The sequence below is a fragment of the Colossoma macropomum genome, unplaced genomic scaffold (assembly GCF_904425465.1).
Source record: "Colossoma macropomum unplaced genomic scaffold, Colossoma_macropomum, whole genome shotgun sequence".
Classification (NCBI taxonomy): Eukaryota; Metazoa; Chordata; class Actinopteri; order Characiformes; family Serrasalmidae; genus Colossoma; species Colossoma macropomum.
Genome location: NW_023494784.1, coordinates 38,873,506 through 38,900,211, shown reverse-complemented (window position 1 = coordinate 38,900,211; position 26,706 = coordinate 38,873,506). Strand labels below are relative to the sequence as shown.

General features: G+C 39.4%; 1 protein-coding gene across 1 annotated transcript; it reads right to left on the bottom strand.

Moving 5' to 3' along the window:
* Positions 1-1,509: 1,509 nt before the first annotated feature.
* Positions 1,510-14,440, bottom strand: arglu1a (arginine and glutamate rich 1a). Its single transcript, XM_036571385.1, has 4 exons — positions 13,857-14,440; positions 10,082-10,307; positions 6,373-6,456; positions 1,510-2,725 (listed from the first exon to the last, which is right to left on the bottom strand). The coding sequence occupies exons 1-4, from the start codon at positions 14,246-14,248 to the stop codon at positions 2,561-2,563; spliced, it is 867 nt and encodes a 288-aa protein (XP_036427278.1). The 5' UTR covers positions 14,249-14,440; the 3' UTR covers positions 1,510-2,560.
* Positions 14,441-26,706: the final 12,266 nt, after the last annotated feature.

Here is a 26,706-nt window from a genome sequence, read left to right as displayed (position 1 = left end):
AAGCCCTCAGAAACCTTCTGTTTTGGTGGAGGTGATGAAGTTCACACATCGCAATAAACTCCACTGATCAGAGCCAATACACTCTGCTGAGCGCAGAGGCCCAGACTGAGCCTCGTTCATTAAACCAAACTCATTTGTAAGTGCACAACCCCAATTAAGCACATGGTAGTTAAAGATGGACACGCGTGAGTAAAACTAGTAGGGCTTCAAAACTTTGACCTGATGGAACAGCCTGCAGTATTATTACTTAAATTAGAAATGGGATACTATTAATCCACAACTGCCCCCCCCCCCATCACCACCCACAATTATAATAGTATTCGATATTATTGCAGTATTAAATTATACCATGCATACTGACAAGTTCTAATACACAGTGAAACATCACATACTGTTTACTGAAGCTCTCTTCTATTTAACATTAGAAATGAGTATGTACCAAAAACATACTTCATGTTTACATGACCATTTTCCAATTTTCTTTCTCTGGTTTGACTCAAAAAGCAGTCCAGGCTGAAACACTCCTTATAACGTCAATGTGAGTGGGCGGAGCTAAAGGCTGCAGGCCGAATTGGCGGATATACATCTGATATATATCACAGATATACATCTGTTTTAATGACATCCCACAAAACAATGAATTGAAAATGAGCTGTTTGTTTCCAAGTATGGACTGGATGGACTGAATGGCATATTACAAAACTTTACCAATGCTTACACACTACATCAAACTATAACACGTATATTAGAAGCAAAGTTTTTGATGATACTGGGATATTAAATCACCACCACTATTTTCTATTGTTCAGCTGGGGGTGCCCAAACTTTTTATCTTGGTGGGCCAAATTGCAATTTCTGTCACGCACTGAAGGCAAAAAAAGTACAAGTGTTTAAAAATGTATTTTATAACATACTTAAAAATTTCAAAAATACAGAACAAGCTATATTTCGCTGCTGTCGGAACAAAACCTTGTATCTCCATTTTTTTTGCCGATTTTCAGTTTTTGACAATTTGAAAATGCCTGTTGTTCTTTACATTGTATGTAAATTTCATGATGAACGGACCAAAAGAAATGACCCAAAATTACTTGGAAATATGTCTGGTTCCTTACATGGTTGACTTACATTAAAATAAAGTACGTTTTTTCCATCTCCTGTAAAGTTACCATTTTGGAGACACGTGGTTTTGTTCTGACAACTGCGATATATATCGTCGCTGTCAGATCAAAACGTGTATCTCGAAAATGGTTATTTTAGAGGGAAAAGAAAAAATGTTTCTAATTGGTAATATAGGTTAATGCAATGATACCTTTTTTTTTTTTTAATACAGCAAGCTCATTGGGTGAGGGGGTGGAGTTAGGGTAAATTTCTGGTGGGCTAAATCAAACATTGTCGAGGGCCAAACTTCAGCCCATGAGTCAGTTTAGCCAAACAGGTTTGTTTTAAACCACCTCATATGTCTAACAGCACTCTTACAGTGTGAAGAGCCACAAACGAGAAGAAACATCATCATACTCAAAGGATTTATTAATGAACGGCTCAGTTCCAATTTACAAGACAAGGAGGAGTTAACCACGATATGATACCACCTAACTAACACATACACACACGCGCACACACACACACCCTAAGCAATCTTACCTGTGTCTTCCGATTTCCTTTATGAACCAAAACAGTACAGCAGACGTCCACACAACCCGCACCATTCACCTATGCTGTCTAAGCAAACAGTCCAAATGAAACGATCGAATAAAAAGTTTCCTTTACACGTATCGTCCGCTATTCTGTGGGAGCGTTACAGTGGTGAGTGAACTGTGTCAAAAGTAACGTAAAACAGGACACATTTCAATGATTACGATTTGCAGGACACAAACGGACGAAGCGGCACGGGTCATTTAGGAGCTCTCCTTGGCGCAAGGTGCCCACTAAACTGATATCCCCTCCCCACCCCTCACCCCTACACATGCACACATACCTCATATTTCATTTCAAATAATCTCCCAACCCCGTTTCCTCAACGTTTCACTCCCCCTTGTGGAAATAAACGGATGGATGGATTAAAGTTGTGTAATTGGAACAAAATGTGCTTAAATCTCCACCAAAATCAAGGGAGCTCCCAAACACCTTACGCAAGGCTTTCTAAGGCTTTAGTACAAGCGCGCACGCACACACTCTTGCACGCACGCACACATACACACAAGCCCACTGTTCTCTTTGCTATTGCCTTTCGGTAAAAACAAAGCGGATGGCCCCGAAATGTGGGGAGGGAAAAGCTTCCTATACAGCTGTGGCAGAACGTAACATAAAAAAAAAAATTGCTAAAACTGAAAGAATCAGCCAGTCTGTGGAGGTGGCAGCAAAGTTCAGCGTGGCAAAACTTCCTCAACCGAGGCTTTGGGAAGGGAGCAGAGTTTTTCCGAACCCCGAGGAGAGACTGCCAGAGCTGGATTCTCGCAAGACTCCCAAGGATTCGCTTCAAAATGAAGTTTTCTTCCAAAAGGAGGGGAGAGCAATGGAGAGGAGAGGAGGAAAGAGGAGGGGAGAAGAGAGGAGAGGGTGATCAGTCCGTTGCTTTGAGTGCGAAGGAGAGGCGAGGTCGGGACTTGCCCTTCCCCAGAATGATCTTCTGCTCTTCCTTTTGCTGTTTCTGCCTCTCCTGTTCGAGTTTCATACGCTCCTCATGGATCTTTCGCTGCTCCTCCACTATACGCAGCTGATCCTCAGCCTAGGAAACACAAACACACAGGAGTTCAACTAACACACTCAGAAAGTGCCAATATTAAAGGACAGAACATGTACAGTACTGTGAAAATGCATGTAAATCCGTTTATCTCAGCTGTAAATGTCCATAAAATAAACAATACATTACGATAAGTGACAGTATTGTAATTTCCAGAGCTCTCCTTGACAAAACCCAGTAGTTACCATCCAATAACTGGTTTGGCTAATCAATCCTTTAGTAAATTAATCAGATGTGCTGCTGATGGAATATAACAAATGCATGTAATATATCCAACTGTACTTCTAACCAAGATATCCATAATAGTGATGTGTATTCCAATTAATTTTGGTATCTAAGGATCCGCAAGAGTTAATGAACCAATACCCGGTTAATCGCAAGTAAGGAGAAAAAGTACTTTGGCCAAAAATTTAGGTTAGAATGCTTCATTTATTTATTCGTTATTTTTTATAGATATTTTTGATTTCTATTAAAGTTGAAGGATTTTGATTTACCATATGTTTATTTATTAAATTAAAAATAAAAAAAAGTTTCAGTTTTAGTCTGTAGGTGGAGCCTTATTTTAGCCGTGCCCCTGAACTTTCGAGCAGGAAGTCAGACTGCATCCCTGTTCCTCATGGCCACATGGTGAGCAGTAAGATCCCATTGTTTTGAAGTAAATGTGTCTCAAAGTCTAAAAATCAGTGTGGAACATTAAGGATGTCACTACCAAAACACGCCTTTACGTTTTTAAGAAAGATATCATGATTTTGTGTGTGTACAACTGTTCAAAGCTGTGCTTGCTAGTCAGGTAGTGGCTAATGTTTCCGAGTTCTGCTCAAAATTATCTAAAATTGTCAGTGCTGAAACATTTATTAAGGTTAGTGTTATGGTTGTTGGTCTCTACATTTTCTCTATCTTCCTGTGAAGAAATGGACCGAATACCTGAATACTCATTTTTAGTTTTCGAATACTGACATCTAGAACAGTTAACTGAGTACTTGCGTAGCCATGCGCATCTCTAATCCATAAATTGCCCGAAAATAATTCCTGTTACTTTTACATTGTATGTTTACCTGTAATCACTAATTCTATATGATGTTTTTACAAGCAAAGGCACCACTGAGAGAAACAGTACTAAAAATGTTCATGGCTGCCTTTTAAACAGTACTGAACATAATTATATTAGTGGTGTCGAAGCTTTGACATAATTAATATGATTCTGATTTGGATGCTGAGTTATTATCAACGCTCATTTTTTAAAACTCCATTAACACCCTTCAAACCGGAGTTCCACCCTGAAGCTCAGCTGCTCATGCAATGTATATTCTTTTGACACCCTGGTTATAGCCCCTTCGATCAAATACAGCTTTTAAAAGGCAAGTTGTATTGATAGATAATGTTTACAACCAAAGTATATAGAGTCTGAAGTCATGCATACAAGCAAAGCACACCACTGAGGCAGCAATATTAATCTGCTAGCCTATACTGGACAGTGCTTGCGTAAGAATTATGAAGTTTTAAAAGCAAAAGAGAACACGGCTCTCCTCAAAACAAGATGTGAAATATTAGTACAAGAGCGAGAGGCTACAGTCGCGGGTGAACATGCAGCCACTGTTGCTCTCACTGGATGGTAATGACAACATGAAAAAAATAATACTGAATTATTCGAAATATTATAATAATAAAAACAACTGTCCACTTTTAGAAAGTTTGAGGAAATTAAAACAAATATAATTAATCACGATTAACTACATAAAAATGTGATCATTTTAACTGCTTGACAGCCCTAAATTATATGCATCATGTTAGAAAAAAACAATACAGGCTATATAGTAGCTTCAAAAACTTATGCACACCATGCAAAGGTCACACTGGGACAGAGCTACAAGTGCCAAGCTTCCCCAAACATGACAAGCTGGGTTTGTGCCCTTTAAGTCCAAATCAAATAAACAAGACTTAAGCCAAACACTTTAAGGGAGGCCACAGACTACTCCCATTAAAAAACAGTGGAGGGGAAAAAAGCTTTTACAATGACACGACACACTGATAAACATCAGCATCCATACACGCCCGGAGCCAACTAAACATTCTGCCAGTGTTCACCCAAGGCTGGTTCTGTTAGAACAAACTGCTTTATTTCAAAAGGCAAGGTGGCCTTGGGAAATGACAAAGCTTAGTACGCAAACATTTAGATGACTGCACTGAAGATGGAGAAAATTATTTATATATGATCTGATGGCTGCCTATTATTATCTATTATTATATCTGTAATGTAGATTAAACTGTCAATCAACTGTTTAATCAAGTTTGATCCATTTTGCTAAAAAGGGCATGATGGTTAAAACGCTCTAGTCTATTTTTGACTGTGGGAATATTTAACAAACTCAAATAAGTATTTTGTTATTGGCATATGACAGTAAAGATACCAACCAATTCACATCATACCTCAAGCTGGTTAGCTTATATGTACCTGGCCGATATAAAATGTGGTCGATATTGATTTTGAAGGAGCAAAAAATCTGATAATCTAATAAGCAGACTTGATATTTTACACTTTATATAATTTTGTAATTTTATTTTTACTCTCCACTAGTTTTAAAACAGAAATATTGTAGCACTGGGGACTGCCCCAAATTCTTTGCAGTTTTAGTTTCTGTTATTACTTCTTTTTTCATCTACATAATTCTAGCAAAGCAGTGACCAAACAAAATGCTATTTATTAACGCACTATCTGTGCTATTTGCAATACACTGATAATACCAGGCTGTTGGTATCTGCTGATATCATAGAACAATCAATTCATCAAGAAGTTGCTATTATGCACAAAATAGAAGTTGTCAATTTGTTAACTGAAATCAATTTCATCACCAAGATATATACGTAGCATGTGCTATACAAATGTAACCTATAGTCTAGCTAGAAACAGTACTTTTAGCATAATGTCTTCCAGCCAAGAGCACACGCTGTTGTCGTGCTTCTTATGATAAGCATAAAATATTGATTCTACAGCCTGGACTATTTCTAAACTCTAAAATATGGATCACAGAAACAGGACAGGGAGGCTTTGAGCAACAATGGAAAGCCTCTTTCATGCTTATAGTAAACTCACGGTCATAGCCAAAATACCAAGAAAGGCCTTACAGATTTTCTTTTTTTTCCTCCAAATAAATCTTATTCAGGACATAAATCTTATTCTTATAACAGCATTATAAGCAAGTTAAGGTTCTTTTGCATTTAACAGATTTTCTGGTTTTATAGGGTATTTGTGTCGGATTTTACAGTATCTGAGCAGGCCAGGGGTGCCTGTCAAATGGCCTATGATGTGAATTTTTTATGTGAAAATAAGTGAACAGAGAACACACTTTTGCTCATTTTAATACCCAGTTACTGTGTTTTTGCTGAATTTCATTGAAAAAATCAAAATGTGAAAAACTCATGTCTCATTTCATACTTTTCTCCAATATGTACCAGTAAAATGCAGAAAATATCATATTAAAGTTACAAAATACAATACGTAACAAAATAATTTCATTTTTATAAATTTTTACCAGACGTGCGCACACTTTTGTATACAACTACACTATGAAAAGCAAACTTTACTCATTATCTTACCAAAAAAAAAATAATACAAATAAAATAAAAAAGCTTACCAGTTTAGCCTGAGCCTCTGCAATCTTTCTGTTGTTTTCTTCCAAAATTTTCTCCAGTTCCTCCCTTTTGGATTTTTCTTCTTCCTACAGGGGTGACACGGTGGCATGTTAGGCCGGGCAAAACAATTCCCTGAACGCAATCTCCATACACGCAGTCCAGTCTCGCACACACACACACACACTCCTACACTCGCTCCACAGTCAGATTCACTCATAGCACAGAAGCGCTTTCATCCTGTTTCTCACACTCTGCAAATTTCACATTTTCAATTGGCAGAATTCTTAGGTAAATGCAAAGAATTAACCCCCTACATCTCCCTCTCTCTCCCTTGTATTGAAACGATACAAAACCCTCCCATGAAAGACTCCAATCACACATTTACAATCCCCGCAATGTCTTACTCAGACATTCATTAAGCGCACTCATGAACATACATACAGAACAGGCATATTAAGACAAACATCGACTAATAAAGACTCTCATTTGTTTTGAAGATGGAAAAAAAAAAGACAGGCTGATTGATTTTTTGCCTTTCTAATCTATCAGCATCCATCAGCAAGAAATTTCAAAAGGAAACAAGAGACATAAAGAGTAAATAAAACAAAGGAGAGATTGAATAGTAGTAGCTCACCAATGCTTGTATACCTACGCCTTTTTCCATTGACTGTGTACTGTACCTACACAACTGCTGATTAAAGGGGGGGTGAGTATTTACTGCCTGGTCCCGTGTGTGTCCCGTCCTGGACAGCGCTGCACTTCCCCTTTAAAAACTCTGCTCTGAGCCGCTAGCACAAGCTAGCGCTCTTACACAGCAACACCACATGCAGTATAGCACAGTCCAGTAGAGTGAAAGTGATGGTGTGGTGGACAGGAGAATGAAGCATGTAAGTAAAACACATTACCATGTGGGGACATCGACAATCGCGGGACGTCAGGCTATTACTGTTAAAAACGGTGTTAACAGCTGCAAGAACACATTCATCACATGGAGTGTATTAACTGCATCGTGCTTTAGTGGGTAGAGGGTCTAGTTTGAGGTGTCAGAGATGTGTGTGTGTATGTTGTGGGTGATTTTGCATGTGGGTGCACCCAAAAAACTGGCAGTCCTGAGGAAAAGCAAGTTGTGAGGACACAGAAGTACATTTACAATACTGCACTTTTAACAATGAGAACAGTGTTAAAAGAAAGAAAGGGGGTTAGGAGACAGCAACAAAACCAGCAGCAGACCTTAAAAATGAATGAATAAATAAATAAATATTAAATAAGGACAGAACTGGTCAAGTATAAAGGGAAACGTGAAAGATAAACTCAAACAGAGACTGGCTAAAAAATTAACCACATCCATTTACTAAGCCCCTATATTAAAACACTCAGATCATATGACAGGTTGAGCTGCTGGAGAGGAGAATGCTAGGACATGGTGAAGGCTAATCTGAATGGGCTGCACAAGGGCACATATCTAACCCCGTTAGTGCTGACACACCGGCCCTTTGTGTGTTTGTGTGTCTGGGATTTGTTAAGAGAACTGGCGTCCAGTTCAAGAACACAAATTCACTTCACGATTAGTGCGCACACTGTAAAATCCTCTTTTGAAAGGAAGTCACACGCTTTCAGAAATATTAAAGGTGGGGTCATCGATTTTGGTGGACCATTTCTCAAACTCAACAGTCTCTCCTTTTGGTTTTCCACCCACATCATTGCCATCATAACACGTGAAAGCAAACTGCCTAGGCTACAACACCTGAATGCTCCTGCTAACTTAGCTGGTTTATTGATCAAATAAGTTGTAGCTGATCGTCATCAATGATGCAACATTAACAGCTAGCTAATGTTGCCCTCGATGGACCCTCAAAGTCTAGCCTATTTGTTAGCTTCAGAAGTGCTACGTGATAGATATGCATCAATTTTTGATATATTATAATAATAATAATAATAATAATAATCAGAATATCTTCCTGTTACAAAATGGGATTATCAATTACGTTTGCCCTCCCGAGCGCTGCCTCAAATACGCAAGGTACTCTGCAGCTTCTATACTATATTAAGCTTATATGCTTTTGTTAGCTTAGCATTAGTTGATTTAAAATCACAAACACATTACTAACTGAGTAACTCAACATCTGGTAGTTAAATTATTTCAACTCGTGATTATTTCTTGAGCACTTCTTCTGGTGTGGGTTCAGCTTATCTGCCTGTTTATAGTTTTAAACAAAGCATGGTCACTGGGTAACTTGTCAATCGTTGCTGATATCCGATTACATCAGGCATACTATGCAAATGGTTATTTCTCTAGTTGATACACAGCAAGGCATTCCCTCAGCTCTCTCCAGCACTGGTAAACCAAACCAATGTTCACTTCTGTCTTAAACTCAATCGCTCTTCATCACTTTTTCTTCATGTTCTGCTTTTCTGTTGTCCTGTCTTGGTTTCTTTTGCAGTGCATTCTATTGACGACTAGAATGTGAAGGGAAATATTTACAAAATAGTAAAGCGTCCTAATTTAAAAATCGATGGCTCCAACTTTCGCTAACAAATTAGGCCTATTTCAAGTGCAGCTTGCCAAAAACTGTTTGTAGACCTATGTAAAAACTACAATACCATGCAGTTCGTAGATGAGATGTGGGACTTTTTTACTTATATTGGAAAGAAAAAAATATTATAAAATTAAAAAAATAAATAAATAAATTAAAAAATCTCAAAAAGACAAACAAGTCAACGTGAAAATATGCACAAATATCATAATATATTAGAACAAAGACAAAGCCTAACAGAAATACTGAAGGTCCATTTTGTGAAAAGGCCTTTTTTATTGAAGACAAAGGTAAAAGGAAAGAGATGAAAGACATAAAGAAGAGCAGAGAGTAAGGAAGGCAAGAAAAAGGGGAGGGAAAAGGTGAAAGAAATTATTCATCTTTCACAGCCGTGACAAATCTTTCACACCGCACACCTCTGAGAGCAATCAGTGTGACCTGGTATCATTTTGTCAAGTTATCATCTCATTATCCTGCAGAGACAATCAACAAAACGTGTAGCTAAAACCTTTCTGCTTTTGGACTTGAGCTACTGGTTAACGTAACCCGGCCCCATCTACATCTTGCGTACACATTTTCTATTTCTGTCCCCCTTCATTACGGCAACTGGCTGTCAATCTAAACCAGTGGCCTTCAAGAATGCGCAGGTGGGCATTTTTTAGCACAAACATTTTTATGAAAATCATAAAATATTCAGTTAACATTTTAAACAAAATCAAATCATGGAGCCCAAAACTTGGCCATGACAAAATAAGACGCTCCTTTATATTTGATTCCATTAAGAGCTTTGAGACTGAAGCTTTAAAATTGGCTAGGAATCAGCCACTAAGTTGGCACAGTTATAGTAGCTCTGATAAGGCAAACTAAAAATAATCAAAATGCTGTGAACACTGTAGGATCATAAAAGACAATCCACATTCATGACACAAAAGCCCCTTGCCGGCTAAACAAGGAGCAGACTGAGGCCCACTGATCTAACCCATTATGGAAAAGAGCTGCACTGGTTGCCTTTGTCCTATCAATTCAGTTCAACTGGCTGATTCTTGCCACCCTTTCAACACAGAGTCACTAAACTCCTCTCCACTCTCTCAGGGCTGCGAGTGCCAAGCTGTGCCACGGCAGTGCGGTATACAGATTGCGGTGGAGTGCCGCTCCGTTACAAACGACCGAGCGTTACCTCGCGGGCTTTCTGCGCGCTGAGCTCAGCCTGCCTCTGCCTCTCCAGCTCCTGCAGCAGCTGCGCCTCCATGATGCGTTTGGCCTCCTCCACGCGTCGCAGTACCTCCCGCTCGATCTCGTCCCTCCGCTTCTCCAGCTCCTCCTCCACCCGCCGGGCCACCATCTCCTCCACCCGCCGCGCCGTCTCCTCCTCAATCAGCCGCTCCTCGATCTCCTGCTGGCGTCTGGAGGGGGACGGAGGGAGAGGGTGTTAAATCATGAAATGTGGGTCAAAACTGTGCAATGCAAAATTACACACACAGTGGGCTTCACCAAATTCAAATGCCACCAGTGTCGCTCAGAGATTTCCCTAGAAAATAGGTATTAGTGGGTGGCACTGGGGGGATAAAAAGGAGGTAGTTGTTTTTGTCTGGCATTGGGGCTGTACGATAAATCTTTTAAACATTATCGTGTTACGAGTTTCTGCGATAAGCAGATCATTAAGAGCTGTAATAAAAGAACGGAACAAATTTTCTCATACATGCACGACATTGGGATTTAAACCCTGCTCTCCCACATAAGAGATGAGTAACTAGCACATCAAATATTAGGATTGTTCTCACACTAAGTATCGTGTTTTAAGGGCAGTAATGGCTACGGTCACAATGGATAAATTTAATAACTACACAAAAATAAATAAATAATATACTTTTTCATTCTTGTGTGCTTATACAAAAAACAAATATATATTTATTTGTTTTAGTAGCCTCTATAGAAAAAGCCGTTGCGGTAATGCACAAAAAAGCTGCTTTCAGTTCTGATGTAAGTAGCTGCTAGTTTTTTCCTTTTCTTTTTATCTGGCACAATAAACAACAGTGCTTTCATAATTTTATATTTTGCTATTTGTTTAGAGGGGTGCTTAGTCAGATTTCTGTTTACACTACTGTAATCATAATTTATCGCTTCTCATATCGTCATCATAATATCCAACAACTTTATCAAACATTGCATTACGTCAATATCGTTCAGCCCTACATGCCCTTAACTATATGGGTTCATTTCGGCAGCCAATCAATATACAGAATGCTGTGGTTGCAGCGTCCATTTCTTTTTTACCTCAGTAAGCAGCCAGCCCATCGATTTATAAGGTGGGGGAAGCACTGTTGTTATGCAGTAATAAAGAATCCCGAAGCTTGAACCACTCAGATACAGTCTATACTCAACCCGAATATCACTTTATTAAAAAAATTCCTCGTTACATATCAATTTGCCCACCCTACTGCCTAGGAAGGGCTTCCACTGATTCCGTGAGCGAACTGAGGCCGCCAACTTACAGCATGCAAATGTTGTACAAACCATTAAACAGAAAAGGACAGAAGTGTCTCACATCTGTATTCACAACAGTGTTTCACAAGGCCACAGCATCACTTCCAGCAAAGTCAAAAAACCTCAAAACACCAACGATCAATGCTGATTTGATTTGCGCACGCCAGCCTATGGAATATGACACTACAGACCTTTCTCCAGTGTCTCCTCTTTCAAATTTTATTGGCAGGACTGAGCAGGGGTCAACACAGGCCATGCCGTGGGGTCAGTCTCACCCCCATCCAAAATGGGCAGAGTGCTTTTTAAGGTTCAGATGGCAATCTAGCCAGGCCTAAGGCCAAATCTAGAGCTACAGCTAAGGCCTTTTTGACTTTTTCATCCGCAACCCTCTTCAGGACACAGTAGCTGTGGTCAAACACAAAGAGGAAACCTGAAAACACGACGAGAGTCATAAAGGTGACCGTCAGCTGCCATCTTGGGTGATTAGATTACCAGACATGACATCTGTTTGGTTAAGTGTTAACTGATGAAGTGGCCAGATGAACAGGCAGCCTAGAAAACAGCTCATCTTGTATAGAGATTCATCTATTGCACAGAAATGTTAAGTTCTTAGGTGATATATCTCTTAAAGCACAGTTAAAAACATCTGAAACTTTAGAAAAGACCCAGCGCTATATCCACAAGCTCAAGAAGAGAACACTCCAATGTTTAGATTAGGTAAAAATATATTTAAATATATATATATAAAAAATATATATATATTTAAGACTGGAATAAGCCCTCTGTTTTCTAAAAGGAAACTCTTATCCTCATATCTTATTTGTTTGCTGTTATTCCCTTAACCCCTTCAGTTTGACCTATTCCCCTAAACTACACTGTATACCCTACTGCACAGCACTGCTTGCTACGTCTATCTGCCAGTACCAAACTCCTCAAACTATGCAACCCTGCATGAAAGAGCTCTACCTGTGTTGATGTCCAAAATTTGCAAACACCTGCTCATCTATCATTTCGTCTGAAATCAGGGGTATTTATAAGGGAGTTCATCCCCCTTTTATTCCTCTACTCTTCTAAAAAGGCTTTACACTAGACATCGTAACATTGCCGCAAGAACTGCTTACATTCAGTCACAAGTACATTAGCGGGGTCAATGCTGAGGGCTTGATACCCCTCTAGCCGATGCTTGGCACTGGCCTGGTGACCTTAGGCTCTTGTGCAGCTGCTCCAGAGTTATTTATTCTATTTGCCAATGTTTTTCTATGCAGATTTCATGAACTGTATGCCTGTATCAATAAGCGGTGCACCTTAAAGTAGCTGAATTCACTAATTTGAAAAGTTACCTGGACACAAGTAGTGTAGATGAGATTGGGGAACATGGATTGCAGGAACAGCCCAAATTCTTTGTCATATTTTGTCTAACCATTTGTTTTCTTTTAATCAGATTTGGTTTTCAATACATAAGGATACTTACCCAACAAAAGCAAAAGAGACCATTAAAGGGTGACACAAAATTGCTGGGATGTACACAAAGTTGTTCGAAGTGGTCTGATGTGAAATGGGTCAATTTGAAGAAAGTTACACCGGTGGTGATGGGAACCAGAGATCAGGATGTCTACAATTGAGACACAGCTATTTTATTTACAATCTGAAACCACCAGTGAACCTAAAATATTATTATTATTATTATTATTAATAATACATTAATAAGTTACTGTCCAAGTGATAGGCTGTCGACTACGGAAAAAAAATGTCATTGAGTAAGTCATAACAATGAGAAAGACTTTCATAATTGCGAATTGGTATCTCATAAATATGACTTGTTATCTCACAATAATGAGAGCCTGACTGAGTATCTCATAATTATGACTTCGCATCTTAATTATGACGTAGAATCATAACGAGATTTAATGTCATTATAATAACTTAACATGTCATAACAATGACTGTCATGTCTTACTTTCTCATAGTCATGACTTAGTATCTCGTAATTAAGACTTACTTTCTCATAACTATCAGATATTCTCATATATATGACTCAGTATCTGATAATTATGATTTGCTATGACGTTTTTATGACATTATTATGACTAACTTTCCCAGAATATGGGGAAATTCTCATTATTATGAGACGACAAGTAATTATTGACATGATAAGCCAAGTCATATTTATGAAATGCTGATTAATAATAATGTAAAACTTTCTCATTATTATTGACTTACTAAATGATCATATTTTGCTCCAGTGGCAGAAACAGTGGCCTTAACACAACACAGCTGGAGGACCAGGCTAGTTAGCTAGCGTTAGCTAGCAAAGCTAGCGTTAGGACACTGGCTCTGACAGGCCAGGCTAGGTCAGTTAGCTTTAGCTTTAGCTCAAAGGGCCACCGCTGTCTTTATTCACCGCCACTCAGACACGAACACTCCTTTGAGCCGTTTACCGACAGACTCGTGTGTCCGTTTACACTCACATCTTCCTCTGTCTCTCCATCTCCGCCTTCCTCTCCTCCTCCTCCTTCCTCTGCTTCTCGTCCACCGCGGCCCGTTTGCTGAGTGTCCGCCCGAACATGTCCACTCTCTCTGCCGGAGAGTTCCTCTCCCTCTCCCGCTCTCTCTCCCTTCGCGAGGCCGCCGCCACCGCCGTGTTGTTGGACCGGGACCGCGACCGAGACCGGGAGCGCGACTCTTTGCGGCGGCTCCGCTTGGCTTCTCGGGACCGAGACTTCTTGCTGCGCTCGCGGTCCCGGGAGCGCGAGCGCGACCGCGAGCTGCCTGCTCCGCCGCTCCGCGCGCGCTTCTTGCTTCGCTTGCCGCTCTTCGAGTGCTTCGAGCGCGACGAGCTGCGGCTCCGCGAGCGCCCCATCACTCCGACACGTGCCGCCCTCTCTCTCTCTCCGTCTGAGCCGTTAACACGAGCTGAGGGACAGCGCACCGGGGCCGGTGTTCGGTTTCTGGGTCGTTTCTTCGCTTCTTTTGTTTTGTTTGTTTTCGTGTTTGAGCCTAGAGCGAGCACAAGCCGAGCAAATATGGCGACGGTCCGGAGCTGTGCGTTCCCCCCCACAATGCCACGCGCTCGGTTGCACTCGGCTCTTTTCGTGTCGTCATGGCGACAGCATCGGCGAACATCGGCCGTTCTTCGGCTTAGTGAATAACTTTATGGTGAATTAGCGGTAATAATTAAATAAAAAGCCGGATGATAGGGTTTATATATACTTTTTAAAACATGTAAACACTTTTCGGCTTAGCCAATTAGCTAAATACAAATAAAATGATGAATGAATGAATGAATGAATAGATAGATAGATAGATAGATAGATAGATAGATAGATAGATAGATAGATAACGCTTAATAAATAACAAAGAATTAATCATTTTAATAAAGTAATTTTTATCTCTTTACTTCTTCATTTCAGTTTCTGAAAAAAAGGGAAAAAGAACACCAAAGGACCAAATATGAGTTAATAATGGGGTTCATTCAAGCAATTTTACATTTTCATTAGGCTTATTTCTCTTTACTAGCTCACTGGTCCTTATTAGCTTCTCTAAAATCTTGTGGTTGTCATGGCAATGGCAGGCTACCTTTGAAGAACTCTTAATGTTCAGTTAGGGGTTAATAATGAATTTAGTCCAAGTAATTTGACCACTGAATTTCTATTTCTGACGCGGAGCTAGTTAAGCACAGAATGAAGTTGATTATGATTTACTGAGTTATGAAATTATAATGTATAGAGTTAATTATTAATAATCAAATAAGAGTTCAGAGCAGACTACATTAGTTCGGGTTATTCTGACTCTTACCTCATTGTTTGTTAGGCCTGTTTCTGTTTTGATGTTGCCTTTGCGACAGCGCAGATGCGAGATCTCCAGCTTAGCCAGCTAGCTATGATGAACAGCTCTTAGGCTGGCTTTACACGGTGAAACTTACATGAAACAAGTTGCATGGTGTGAGTTGCCTGCAACATGGTTTCTATGCAAACTGACAGTTACAGGAAGCAGTTGGAAAGTTATCAAAGTTGCATGCAACACATTCAGTTACTCCACTGGTTAGCCAAATTAGCGGCACGTATTCCTGGTGCACCACATAGTTCTCACTATAAACTTATTCGCAAGGTATAATTTACATATGCGCAGCATTTTTATCATCTTCACATTTTGTTTTTAGCTGTTATTGCCGTTCCCCCCCTATATCTACATATCCGTTGTTATCTATCTAGGGTTCTTTTCTATTTGTTTGAGTTTTTGAAAATGAATGTTTATTAGCCATTACACTTGATTCTTCGCTCAATCTATCTAGAAGAATGTCTCACTTTCCTCTACTGTTATCAATTTGATTCTTAAGATATGAAAGTAATCTGAGCTATGTGTAAAATTAGCATCAAAAAAGGAGAAAATAAATCTAGATCAGGAGAACATTAGGCCAAAGAAGAACAGTTGACCAAGCAGCCGTTAGCATTAGCTGGCTAATTATCACAGCTGGTTAGAGAAATGTTAGCTTTTAGGTTCTACTTGTTAGAATTTCATTGTTTTAGTTGTTGTCAAGGCTCAGGAAACTGACAAAATAAAACATTAGCAACCTTGACCCATTTCTGGTGAAATCAATAAGTAATAAGTAAAGTATGTAATTCGACATATGTGTTGTGTTATCGCCATTTTGATTGGCTGTTGAATCATTTGCAACCATTTCAAGTCAGTTGCAGGATGTTTTACATTAGGCAACTCAGGTTGAAAATTTTACCATGTATGGCTTTGTTAGGCCTACGGTAGACCTATTGCTATTAATGTTTTTAGCAATTTGATGATCCTAATTCCTCTTTTAGGGATCAATAAAAGTAAAACCATTACTATATCATGATAAAGTCTGCAAGTAAATTTAAAATTGACTTAACTTTACATTTTAGGCCTTATTTAATGAAAACAATGTCATGTGATGCGTTATTGCGTTTTAATTGGCTGTTGAGACATTTGCAACTGTTTAAGTGATTTGCAGAAAATTTTACAGTAGGCAACTCAAGTGCAACTAAAGTTGCATGAAAGTTTCACCATATAAGCCAGCCTTAGGCCTATTGTGTTTAATGTTTTTTGGCAATTGGACAATCCAGATTCACATTGTAGGGGTTAATATAAGGAATGCCAATACCATATCATGACAAAGTAAGTAGACAAACTAAACACTGACTTAACATGAATATTTTTAGGCCTTATTCAGTGAATGAGTCGTGAATGTGATGCGTTATGGCGTTTTAATTGGCTGTTGAGACACTTGCAACTGTTTCATGTGAGTTGTAGAACGTTTTACATTAAGCAACTCAAGTGCATCTAAAGTTACATGAAAGTTTTACCATATAAGCCAATGTTTTTAATGTTTTTTTGGCAATTTAACAATCCGGATTCGCCATTCAGTGGTTAATATAACGAATACCATTACCATATCGTGACAAAGTCAGTAGGCAAATTCAAAACTGACTTAACATAAAACTTTTTAGGCCTTATTTAGTGAACACAGTTATCTCTCTTACATTTCCAGACAAAAATAACCACTTTTCAAAAACTTCTGGACCACCCTGTTCCACTTTGGGCACATGACTGGCATTTTTGGAGCTGAGTCATTTTTGCTTGTGCTTCAGAAATAGTCCTTTTTTGCATATTCTCTCAGCACAGCTCCCAAAAATAGCCCACTTTCAATGCTTTGCACTTTGAGGAAGACAGCAATTGTACATTAATGTCATTGTGTAATTCCAGAGGTCTCGCCAATCTCTGTAAGGGCTGGTCAGAAAATAAACAGAGATATGAGATATTCCAAAAATAAAAGTACGATAAGCTTATCTTTAAGGGAAACAACATTTCAGTACCACAAGAAAACAAATGGGTGCATGAAGTGAGTCAGCTGCTAGCGCTACAAAATGAAGGGGAAAATGAAGAAATTCCCGTAAGTGGTTTTAATTAATTATTTTTTTTAGCAACAGTATCAGTGACTACATGTCTACACTGAGAGTAGACATCCTGAAATCTCACATCATGTCCGTTTGCTCGGTTTCCTCCATATACAAAGCCATTAAGGTCCATTTGGTTCCCCGATTAATGTTAATGATGACTTCAGTAAATCATCCAGTACAGCTTGTTGCTCATCAAAGTAGATTTATAGCTACCCTCAACAAAGCTGTTGTTGTCTGCGGGGGAGACGTTTGAAGTCAACATGAATTGGAAATCGTTTTTTTACTTTTTATCATTTACTTGTCAGGGAGTGTCTCTGAACTAGCCTAGCATTTTCTGCTAGGGTGGGTGGAGATGTTAAACATAATGTTATAGGTTTACATTATTTTGCCCCACCTGCTGGTGCATGATGACGTAATCAAAAATCAGATGACGTTTTACACACCAAATGTGATTTTTTCGCATTAATTATTCAGACAGTAAATAACTCATTCATGTGCACCATCTGTGATGTTGGCATGGTGACAACCAAGATAACCAGTTGGGTGAAACTGGAACATTTACAAGAAAGCTAAAAGGGTTAGAATCAAAAGCAGCTCTAATTGACTTACAAACACCAAGTTACAGTTTCAGCTTCTGAACGTACACTGTTAGAAATAAAGGTTCTGTGCAGGTACATTTTTCGTTCATCAATATAAATGTACCCTCAAAGGTGGTTTTAAGGTCTACTTGTGAACCTTAAATAAGTTTTCCCAGGTGAAAAGTACGTATTTGTGAATCACTTTGCTGTAGCGGTACCCTGAAGCAGACCAGTGCTGCATCTCTAGTTTGCTGATTGTGGTGAGTGACCTTTCCCTGAAATTGTATTTGAGCATCTGTTTTTGCCAGACAGCATAACATCCTCATAGGTATTTGTTCAGGGATCCCTGGAATTCTGATTTTAAGACATTTAGGGGGTCTGAGAGGATAATTAGGTGGTCCCAGACCCCTCAGTACCCCCTGTATTTTGCAACTTGCCAGCATCTGCAGATCTAAGATCACATGTTGGAACATAGACAGACATTTTGTGAAGCGTTCAGCTGCTTTAAGGTCATTTAGAGACTTAAAAACTAGTAGCAGAACTTGTGAGGATATGAGCTCTGTTTTGTTTTTGTTAGGATCTGTGCTGCTGATGGATTGTTTTCTTAGGAAGCCCAGTAAAAAGAGCATTACAGCATTAATCTGTTCTGCTTGTAACAAACACTTCTCTGCGTGGCTCTGAGATAAAAAAGGCCTCACTTTAGTGTTATTTCTCAAATGATACAAAGCTACTTTAGTGACTGTGTTTACATGCGGGATTACGGAGCCCCTGAAAGGACGTAGTGTATTTTTTTTAGGTAAAAATCTGGTGCGCACCAGATACTATCAGGTGAGCATGCAACACTATCAAGTAAGTGATACCAATCGAAAAATACACATATATTCACTTGATAGTATCGGGTGCTCAACGCATATTATATGGTGCTCTTTTGATAGTATTGGGTGCTCACCTGAGAATATCGGATGCTCACCATTTAGTATCTGGTACTCACTACACAGTATATGGTGCTCATCACAAAGTATCTGGTGCTCACTTGATAGTATTGGGTGCTCAACTGATAGTATCGGATGCTCACCATTTCGTATCTGGTGCTCACCACATAGTATATGGTGCTCACCACATGGTATCTGGTGCTCACTTGATACTATTCTGTGCTCACCTGACAGTATCAGATGGTCACCATTTAGTATCTAGGGCTCACCACACAGTATGTGGTGCTCACCACATAGTATATGGTGCTCACCAAATAGTATCTGGTGCTCACCACATAGTACAATGGTGCTCACTTGATAGTATCGGGTGCTCATTTGATAGTATCAGATGCTCATCTGGTGTGCACAAGATTTTTCCCTAAAAAAATACATCACGTCCCTTCAAGGGCTCCGTATGGGGTAAAACAGAGCTCAGAATCTAAGATCACACCCAGGTTTAGTATATGAAGCTAAATAGCTTAGCTGCTCATAAAGCAGCTTTCTCTGAGTTTTAGCACCGAAGATCAGCATTTCAGTTTGTTCATGACAAAATATTGTGACGTCTGCTAAGAAATATCTGACACCCACCTGGAAAGCCTGTCAACATCTTGATTATCAGAAGGAATGTAAATGTATAATTGCGTGATATTGTGTTGCTTAATGACATCACCTAGAATGAACATGTACAAAGAGAAAAGCAAAGACCCTAAAACTGAACTGGAAGCATCACGTTAGTTATTATGTATATGTAGTATTATGTGCCAGTACCTGTAACTGACCTATAATGTAGGCTTTTCTCCTGACAGTATATAAACTCAACATCTTCCAACTTTCCTCACAATATCCTCAGTTAGGAGTCCCTCAGTAATTCAGACTCCAGTTCACTTCCCCATGCCGGCTCTGCAATGTTCTCAGCCAGCATGACAGAGCGTCTACTACTGTCGGGGTGAACCGAGCTGCCTTTGAGAGAAAGCTTTCCCCATGCCCGTCTCCCAAGCCTGCGCTTTGACTTCTCGAGATGTTTTAATCATTCATGAGGTGTGTACCTAGAGAAAGAGAGAGAGGGAGAGAGAGAGAGAGAGACAGAGAGAGGGAGATGTCTTGTTTTTGTTCGTTCCTGCGTGACAGCACAGGAGAGGCCCGTTCCTAAACCTCTTTGATAAATAATGCAGGCCCCCTCACATAAACGCTGGGAGAACGTTGTCAGCTACAGTTGAATCGTAGAGGGGAGCCGGGGCGGAAACACTTCTGAAACTTCTTGCTGTTGAGCGAAAAAGCTCAACACGAAACAACGTTTGGGGGGGTTGGTTGGGTGGATGGGCGATTGTGTTGACAGAAAGCTGATGGAGACCCTTAGGATCATTTCTTCTTTTCCCGGCTGCTTGAAGTATCACTTTTCCACGGTTCATCAATAACCTCAGACACGACGTCATGGGGCTGCAATTATTACAAGGACCTATTAGACTGGGAAGTTGGGTTCACTCACATTGTTGTGATCTCTATTGTTAAACCAGCGAGAGCCTAAACAGCACAGTTGTGCAGGTTTGACGGCGAAGTGATTTAGATGACTTCAGCTGAACAATCTCAAGGCGACACAGTTTCCTCACTGCAGAAACTCAGCCGAAAAGCTTCAAAAGTGAGTCAGAACTCCAACAAAAAAGGCCCGGCTTCCAGCCACAACACACCTGAGCGCGTTTCCCTCCGAACCAACACAAAAGGCATTCACGCCGCTTCCATATACACCACCATTTGGAAGCATGGAATCACTGTGTTTCAATAATGACAGTTTCAGGTATACAGACGTATGAAAAAGTTGTATGCAAAAATCATGTTTTATTGATTTTCTGAGTGAAAGTAAGATAACACACGTTCCACAGAGAAAACACTTAAATGTGGCTTTTTTCTGCAACTTTTATGGCACAGTTTCTATGATGAGTTTAACATATTGGAAAAATAATAATACAATATATGCCATAACTTTTGCGCAAGCCACATTTTATGTGGCAAATAAACAGTGCATTAAACAGTGCAGAAGTGTGTTCTCCGCAGTGGAATGTCTTTTCACCAAAAACATTTGACTAAACATATGTATATGACTGTATTTACAAAAGTATTGTAATAGGACACTGTACCTTCCAGGGTACAAACACTGTCACTGTGGTGGTATCAAGGGTACGTCTTTAGACCCTTGGCAGTGTTACTGTCCCATAGTCCTCTGCAGTTTCATTGTTTAAGGTGCATTTACTTCATACAGCCTGCTTTCTATTTTATTTTTCTACTTAACCCTTGTGTGGTGTTGGGGTCTGTGGGACATGTTTTCAATGTTTACCAAAAGAAAAAAGGATGTGATTTATTATTTATTATTATTTATTAATTAGTGTTAGTGCGTGTGTGTCTGTGTGTGTATGTGTTTGTATGTGTGTGTGTGTGTGAGAGTGGACCACATGCTGCTAACTGGCTACAGCTGCTAAAGGAGAACACTACACTGGCCAGTTGTGATTTTTTAAACATCTGGTACTTTTACATAAATTGTTATGGCTGTATTGATTTAAAAAACAATAATGTGGTGGGTCCAGCAGACCACTGAGTAACAAAAACATCAACACCACAAGGTTCAAAATTGTTAAAAAAATTTACCTTTGAGGGCACATTTACATTGTTTGCACTATGGGGGATTAAAAAATTAGCTGGATTGTACCTTTCTTTAATACTCAACTACTTCATAGGCTTGAAACCATTTGAAAAACCTGTAAAAGAGAGCATATAATAATAAAATGACTAGAACATCGATAAAGACATAACATGCAGTACTGTGCAAAAGTGAGCCTTCTTTGATAAAATTTCATGGCCAGGAGATTCGATATAAGATAATCCACTTGTATAAGGAAACAGGAAAAGCTGGAGTTTAAAAAATGATTAAAGGATACAGAAAAACTCCTGACAACCTCTCAGACCTGGTAGATCACCCAAACCACATCAGATAAACAGCACTTAAAGCTTTCATCTTTGAGAGAGAGAGGAGAAAATCAAGCTGCTTCAGATCTGAAAACATCCACAGGTGTTTCTGTCCATCCTTCCACTGTGAGAAGACGACTCAGCGCTATGGATCTGAAAGGATGTGTAGCTGTTCAAGAAGCTCTTACTGACAAAAGAAAATAAACAAAAAGAAGAACACTTGCAGCACTGAATGTATTTGGATTATGAGAAGTAGAAAATGCAACCAACTTCTAAGACTGAACTTCGAAGGTGTGTCTGCAGATTTCTTTGAAAAACTGAAAGCGAGTCTCCTGAAAAGAATGGAAGCCGTCATAAAGGTGAAGAGTGGACACTTCACCAAAAGGAACAAACTAGATATTATATTTAGTCATTGAGGCTTCCGAGTAATCTTCTGTGAAATATATGTTTTCTGATTTTTTTCCTGACGCTGACAAATGGATAACTTACTAAATAACTTACCCTCACGCTCATTCATACAGCTTGTGGTTTCTTGTTACAATGAAGGCTCTTGAGGGAAACTGGAGCTCCACTCTGCTGTTGCTTTTGTTAGTTTGCTGCTCATTGAAGCTGTGCCACAAGCACTGTCCGGCAAAGTCTGCCAACAGTGCTGAAAGTGTCGCTTTAAAATCTGTTTAAAAGTTGTATTTGACAGAGATTTAACCCCTTAAAAGGCCAGGACACACCAGCAGGTCCAAAGTTTTATTACACGCTTCTATAACCTAAGAATAGTTCAGCCAGTTAGCACTGAAGTCCCTGTAGTTACTGAATAATAAGTCTTGGTATGTAATAAGAATGGGATTTTAAGGGGTTAAGTGGCATTAATAATTCATTGTGTTAATGTGTTATTAACACATTGTTGACATGACAGCTTTAAATTTGCCTGAAATTGCCTCTTCATTCTTGCTAAGGAAACAGGAAGTAAAACTTCCAAGCATATCTTCTGGTGTCTGGTTATATATTTCAAGTTAAAATGTAATTTTTAGTGGTATTGTATACATATACACTGAGTAACCTCAGTCTTTTAATGATTACCTGGCCATTCCAATACCACTATTATGCTTCTCTGTTTCCTAAGACGAATGCAAACCTCACTTCTGGAGTTAATGAAAAGTGGCTGCGCTCTTTCGCCCCTCTTTTGCTCATTTGATCAAAGGGGGGCTTTTCTTTTCTCCTGGTTCACCTCTGCTGTCTCAGATGGGAGAGGCTGCTTAACACACTCATGCACACACACACACACACACACACACACCCAGGAGCCCTCGGCCTGCTGCCATTGTCATGCTGATGTCCCAGAGGCCACAACACAAAGAGCCATTGAGGAGAGGAAGAGAGAGAGAGAGAGAGAGAGAGAGAGAGAATGGGGGAAGCTCTTGAGAGGAGTTTCTTTGACCCCCTCAGGCAGTGTGTGTGTGGAGGAGGGTCAGATATGGCTGTAGTGTTAGAGAGCAGTGGACTGGTCATGCTTCCAAAAGTCTCCTGGGGTTGGAGGTGGAGGTTTCAGTGTGTCTGCGTGTGAGTGTGTGTGCGTATGTTTTGATTTCAGAGAAAAAAATGGTTAACCAAAGCCATAGATTGGGCAATAATATATATGTATACATACATACATTCATACACACACACAAATATATATATATTATATGGCCACAAGTTTGCAAACACCTGCTCATCCAATGTTTCTTCTAAAGTATTAAAAAGGAGTTTGTCCCTCTTTCCGGCTGTAACTGTCGCTACTCTTCAGGAAAAGCTTTACGCTAAATGTTGGAACACTGCTGTGAGGATTTGATTGCATTCAACAGCAGGAGCACTAGTGAGGTCAGGTGTTGATGTTGAACCTGAATCACTTCAGAGAACACAGTTCCACTGCTCCACAGCTCAATGTTGGGTGGCTTTATACTCATCTAGCCGACACTTGGCATTGGGCATGATGACCTTAGACATATGGAGACTATACAAGCTGGGCATATATTTGAACTCCTGTGTCAGCAGTGGGTGCACCTCAAAGTAGCTGAATTCACTAATAAGAAGGGTATACATATATACATATATATGTACATATATATATATATATATATATATATATATATATATATATATATATATGCATAGCTCCTCGGACAAAAATTGGTCACCTTGTGTTTAAGGTGGTAGTAATTTCAGGCTTCTGCAGATGGTGCCTCACGAGGATGATCAGGCTATAAATACCTGCCGGTTCTGCAACAGGATTCATAGATTGAGAAAAGGTGGTACAGTTCAGTCAATGTCTTGTTTGATGTGTGGAAAATGGGTCACAAAGCAGATGTTAATGATTGGCAAAAAGGAGTAATTGGGCGTGCCAAAGGCCACAGTGTGAAGAAAATAGCTGAATTTGCAGGTGTATCGAAGCATATGGTCATGGGGGTCTACCAGCAGTGACAAAAACGCCAGTCTACAGGAAATTCTCATCAGAACTGTGGCCGAAAGAGGAAACTGGCGAAAAGGGACCGCCAGCGTGTTTCATGGCTTGTGAATAAAAATCACTTTGCTTCCAGTAAGACACCAGGGAAGGCATCCACGAAATCTGGACGTAGGTAACATCAATGTTCAGCCACTCTTACATCAAAAAACTGCAGTTCGGCCAGATTTCGAATCGCATATACACATATATATGCCTTCTTGCTTCCTACAGTGGTGCCACAAAAGTCTCAAGAGTGGGATTTTCCAGTTTAAAAATGAGGAAAACTGCCTTCTGATGATGTATCTTGAAGGTGGGAAGATCTTTTGAAAACTATTTATTAGATATTTTGAAAACTATTTCTTAGCCACTAAATCAGTGCATTTCTTTATCACTGTGGAGGGGTGGTCCCTGCGGCTGTGTGATGTATCTGTGTAATGCATGCTGGGTATTGTAGTGAGAAAACTTTGAAGAGTGAAGGATACAGAATCCTGAATTCTGTCCATGACATCACAAATAACATATTAAATCCTAGTGTTCAGCCAAAAAGGCCCTTTTACTGTAATTTATTTGTAATAATTTTGGATCAAATTATCTATCTTGAAAATGAATCACTGTTTTTCAAATATGAGGCATTGTGTAAGTTTATTACATCTTTTTTCAACTGTAATGCAATCATCTACGCCTAATTATGTATAGCTGTTTACAAATTATTTGCAATCTATGGAGTTGTAGAGTGTGAACTTCATATTAGAATCACTCTATGTATTCATCTGCATCCTAAATTAATTTATATAAATGAAAAAACCCTGATATTCAAACTTTTGAATGTAATAATCAGCTCTGAAGTGCACCTCAAATAAAGAAGTGGGCTGATCATGTGACTCTCTCTAGCTTGTGTGTGTGCTGATGGGCGACCCGGCTCACCTTTCTTCGCTAGCGAGTGTACGGACGACTGACCAAGACAGGCGAAAGGTCAAAGGTCTTTTTTGAACTATTGAATTGAGCAGAAAGGTGATCCAACACTGCCTCGTCTTTCAGGAGCAATAGACTCTCTCTCTCTCTTTCTCTCTCTCTCTCTCTCTTTATGTCTCTGTATCTCTCTCGCTCTGTCTCTATGTCTATCTCTCCATCCATCTCTCCTTTTCTCTGGTTTCTTTCTCCTCTTTCAGCAGGGCGAGGAGCTCTCCTGGTGAGGCCACACTCACACTCACACTCACACAATGGTGCAGAGAGGCCTCACAGGCAGCTGAGAACAACAGACGGTTCTACTCATGTATCAGCGCAGACGCACACACTCAGGCTGCATGATATCATATTGTGTTCATACTGCTACATATTCCTATTGCAGAACCTTCAAATGTACTAAAACATCAGTAATGAGTTCTTTTACAGTCCTCGAAGTTCCAGGAATTAACCATGTATTTTTGGTGCTATATAGAACCATTTTCAAAAAGGATCTATGTAGAACCCTATATAGCACATTATCCATCAATGTGAAGAACCATTTCACCATGCATGCAACCATTAAAGAAAATTATGGTTCTTCATAGAATTCGTGTTTCTATATAGGACCATTGCCTTTATTGAAGAACCCTTTAAAAATCATCTTTTTTTAAAGTGCGTATAGCACTAGATAATCATCCTGGGTAACATGATAGTTCTTCAATGGTTCTTTTGTAAAGTGTGTGTAGTACTATACTCTCAAAAAAGATGGTGCCTCAATGGTTCTTTAATAAAGGAAATGGTCTATATAGAACCATAAACACTCAAAGTGTTTTGCATGATTAAAAGGTTCTTTGTATCATGAAAGGGTTCTTCAGATTGATGGATAATGTACTGTAGATGGTTCTATATAGGACCTTTTTGAAAATGGTTCTATAAAGTACCCAAAAGTGTTCTTCTATTGTTATGGTGGTCAAGCTTGTACCAATAAAAGAATCCTTTTGGGTGCTATATAGAACCATTTTCAAAAAGGTTCTAAGGTAGAACCCTATATAGCACATTATCCATCAATCTGAATAACTATTTTACCATGTAAACAACCATTTAAGAATGAAATGGTTCTAAATAGAACTCAGTGTTCCGTATAGAACTTTTACCTTTATTGAAGAACCCTTGAAGAACCATCTTTTTTATGTGTGTATAGCACTAGATAATCACCCTGGGTAACATGATAGTTCTTCAATTGTTTTTTAGTAAAGTGTGTATAGTACTGCACTCTTAAAGAAGATGATGCTTCAATGGTTCTTTAGTAAAGAAAACGGTTCTATATAGAACCATAAACACTCAAAGTACCCTTTGCCTGATTAAAGTGTTCTTTGCATCATGAAAGTCTTTTTCAGATTGATGGATAACGTACTGTAGATGGTTCTATATAGGATCTTTTTGAAAATGGTTCTATATAGCAC

Coding starts and splice junctions, on each gene's coding strand:
- arglu1a (XM_036571385.1), bottom strand. CDS start 14,248: ATGGGGCGCTCGCGGAGCCGCAGCTCGTCGCGCTCGAAGCACTCGAAG. Junction 6,457..10,081: donor GCGCGCAGAAAGCCCGCGAG/GTAACGCTCGGT, acceptor TCACCCCTGTAG/GAAGAAGAAAAATCCAAAAG. Junction 2,726..6,372: donor CAGAGGCTCAGGCTAAACTG/GTAAGCTTTTTT, acceptor TGTGTTTCCTAG/GCTGAGGATCAGCTGCGTAT.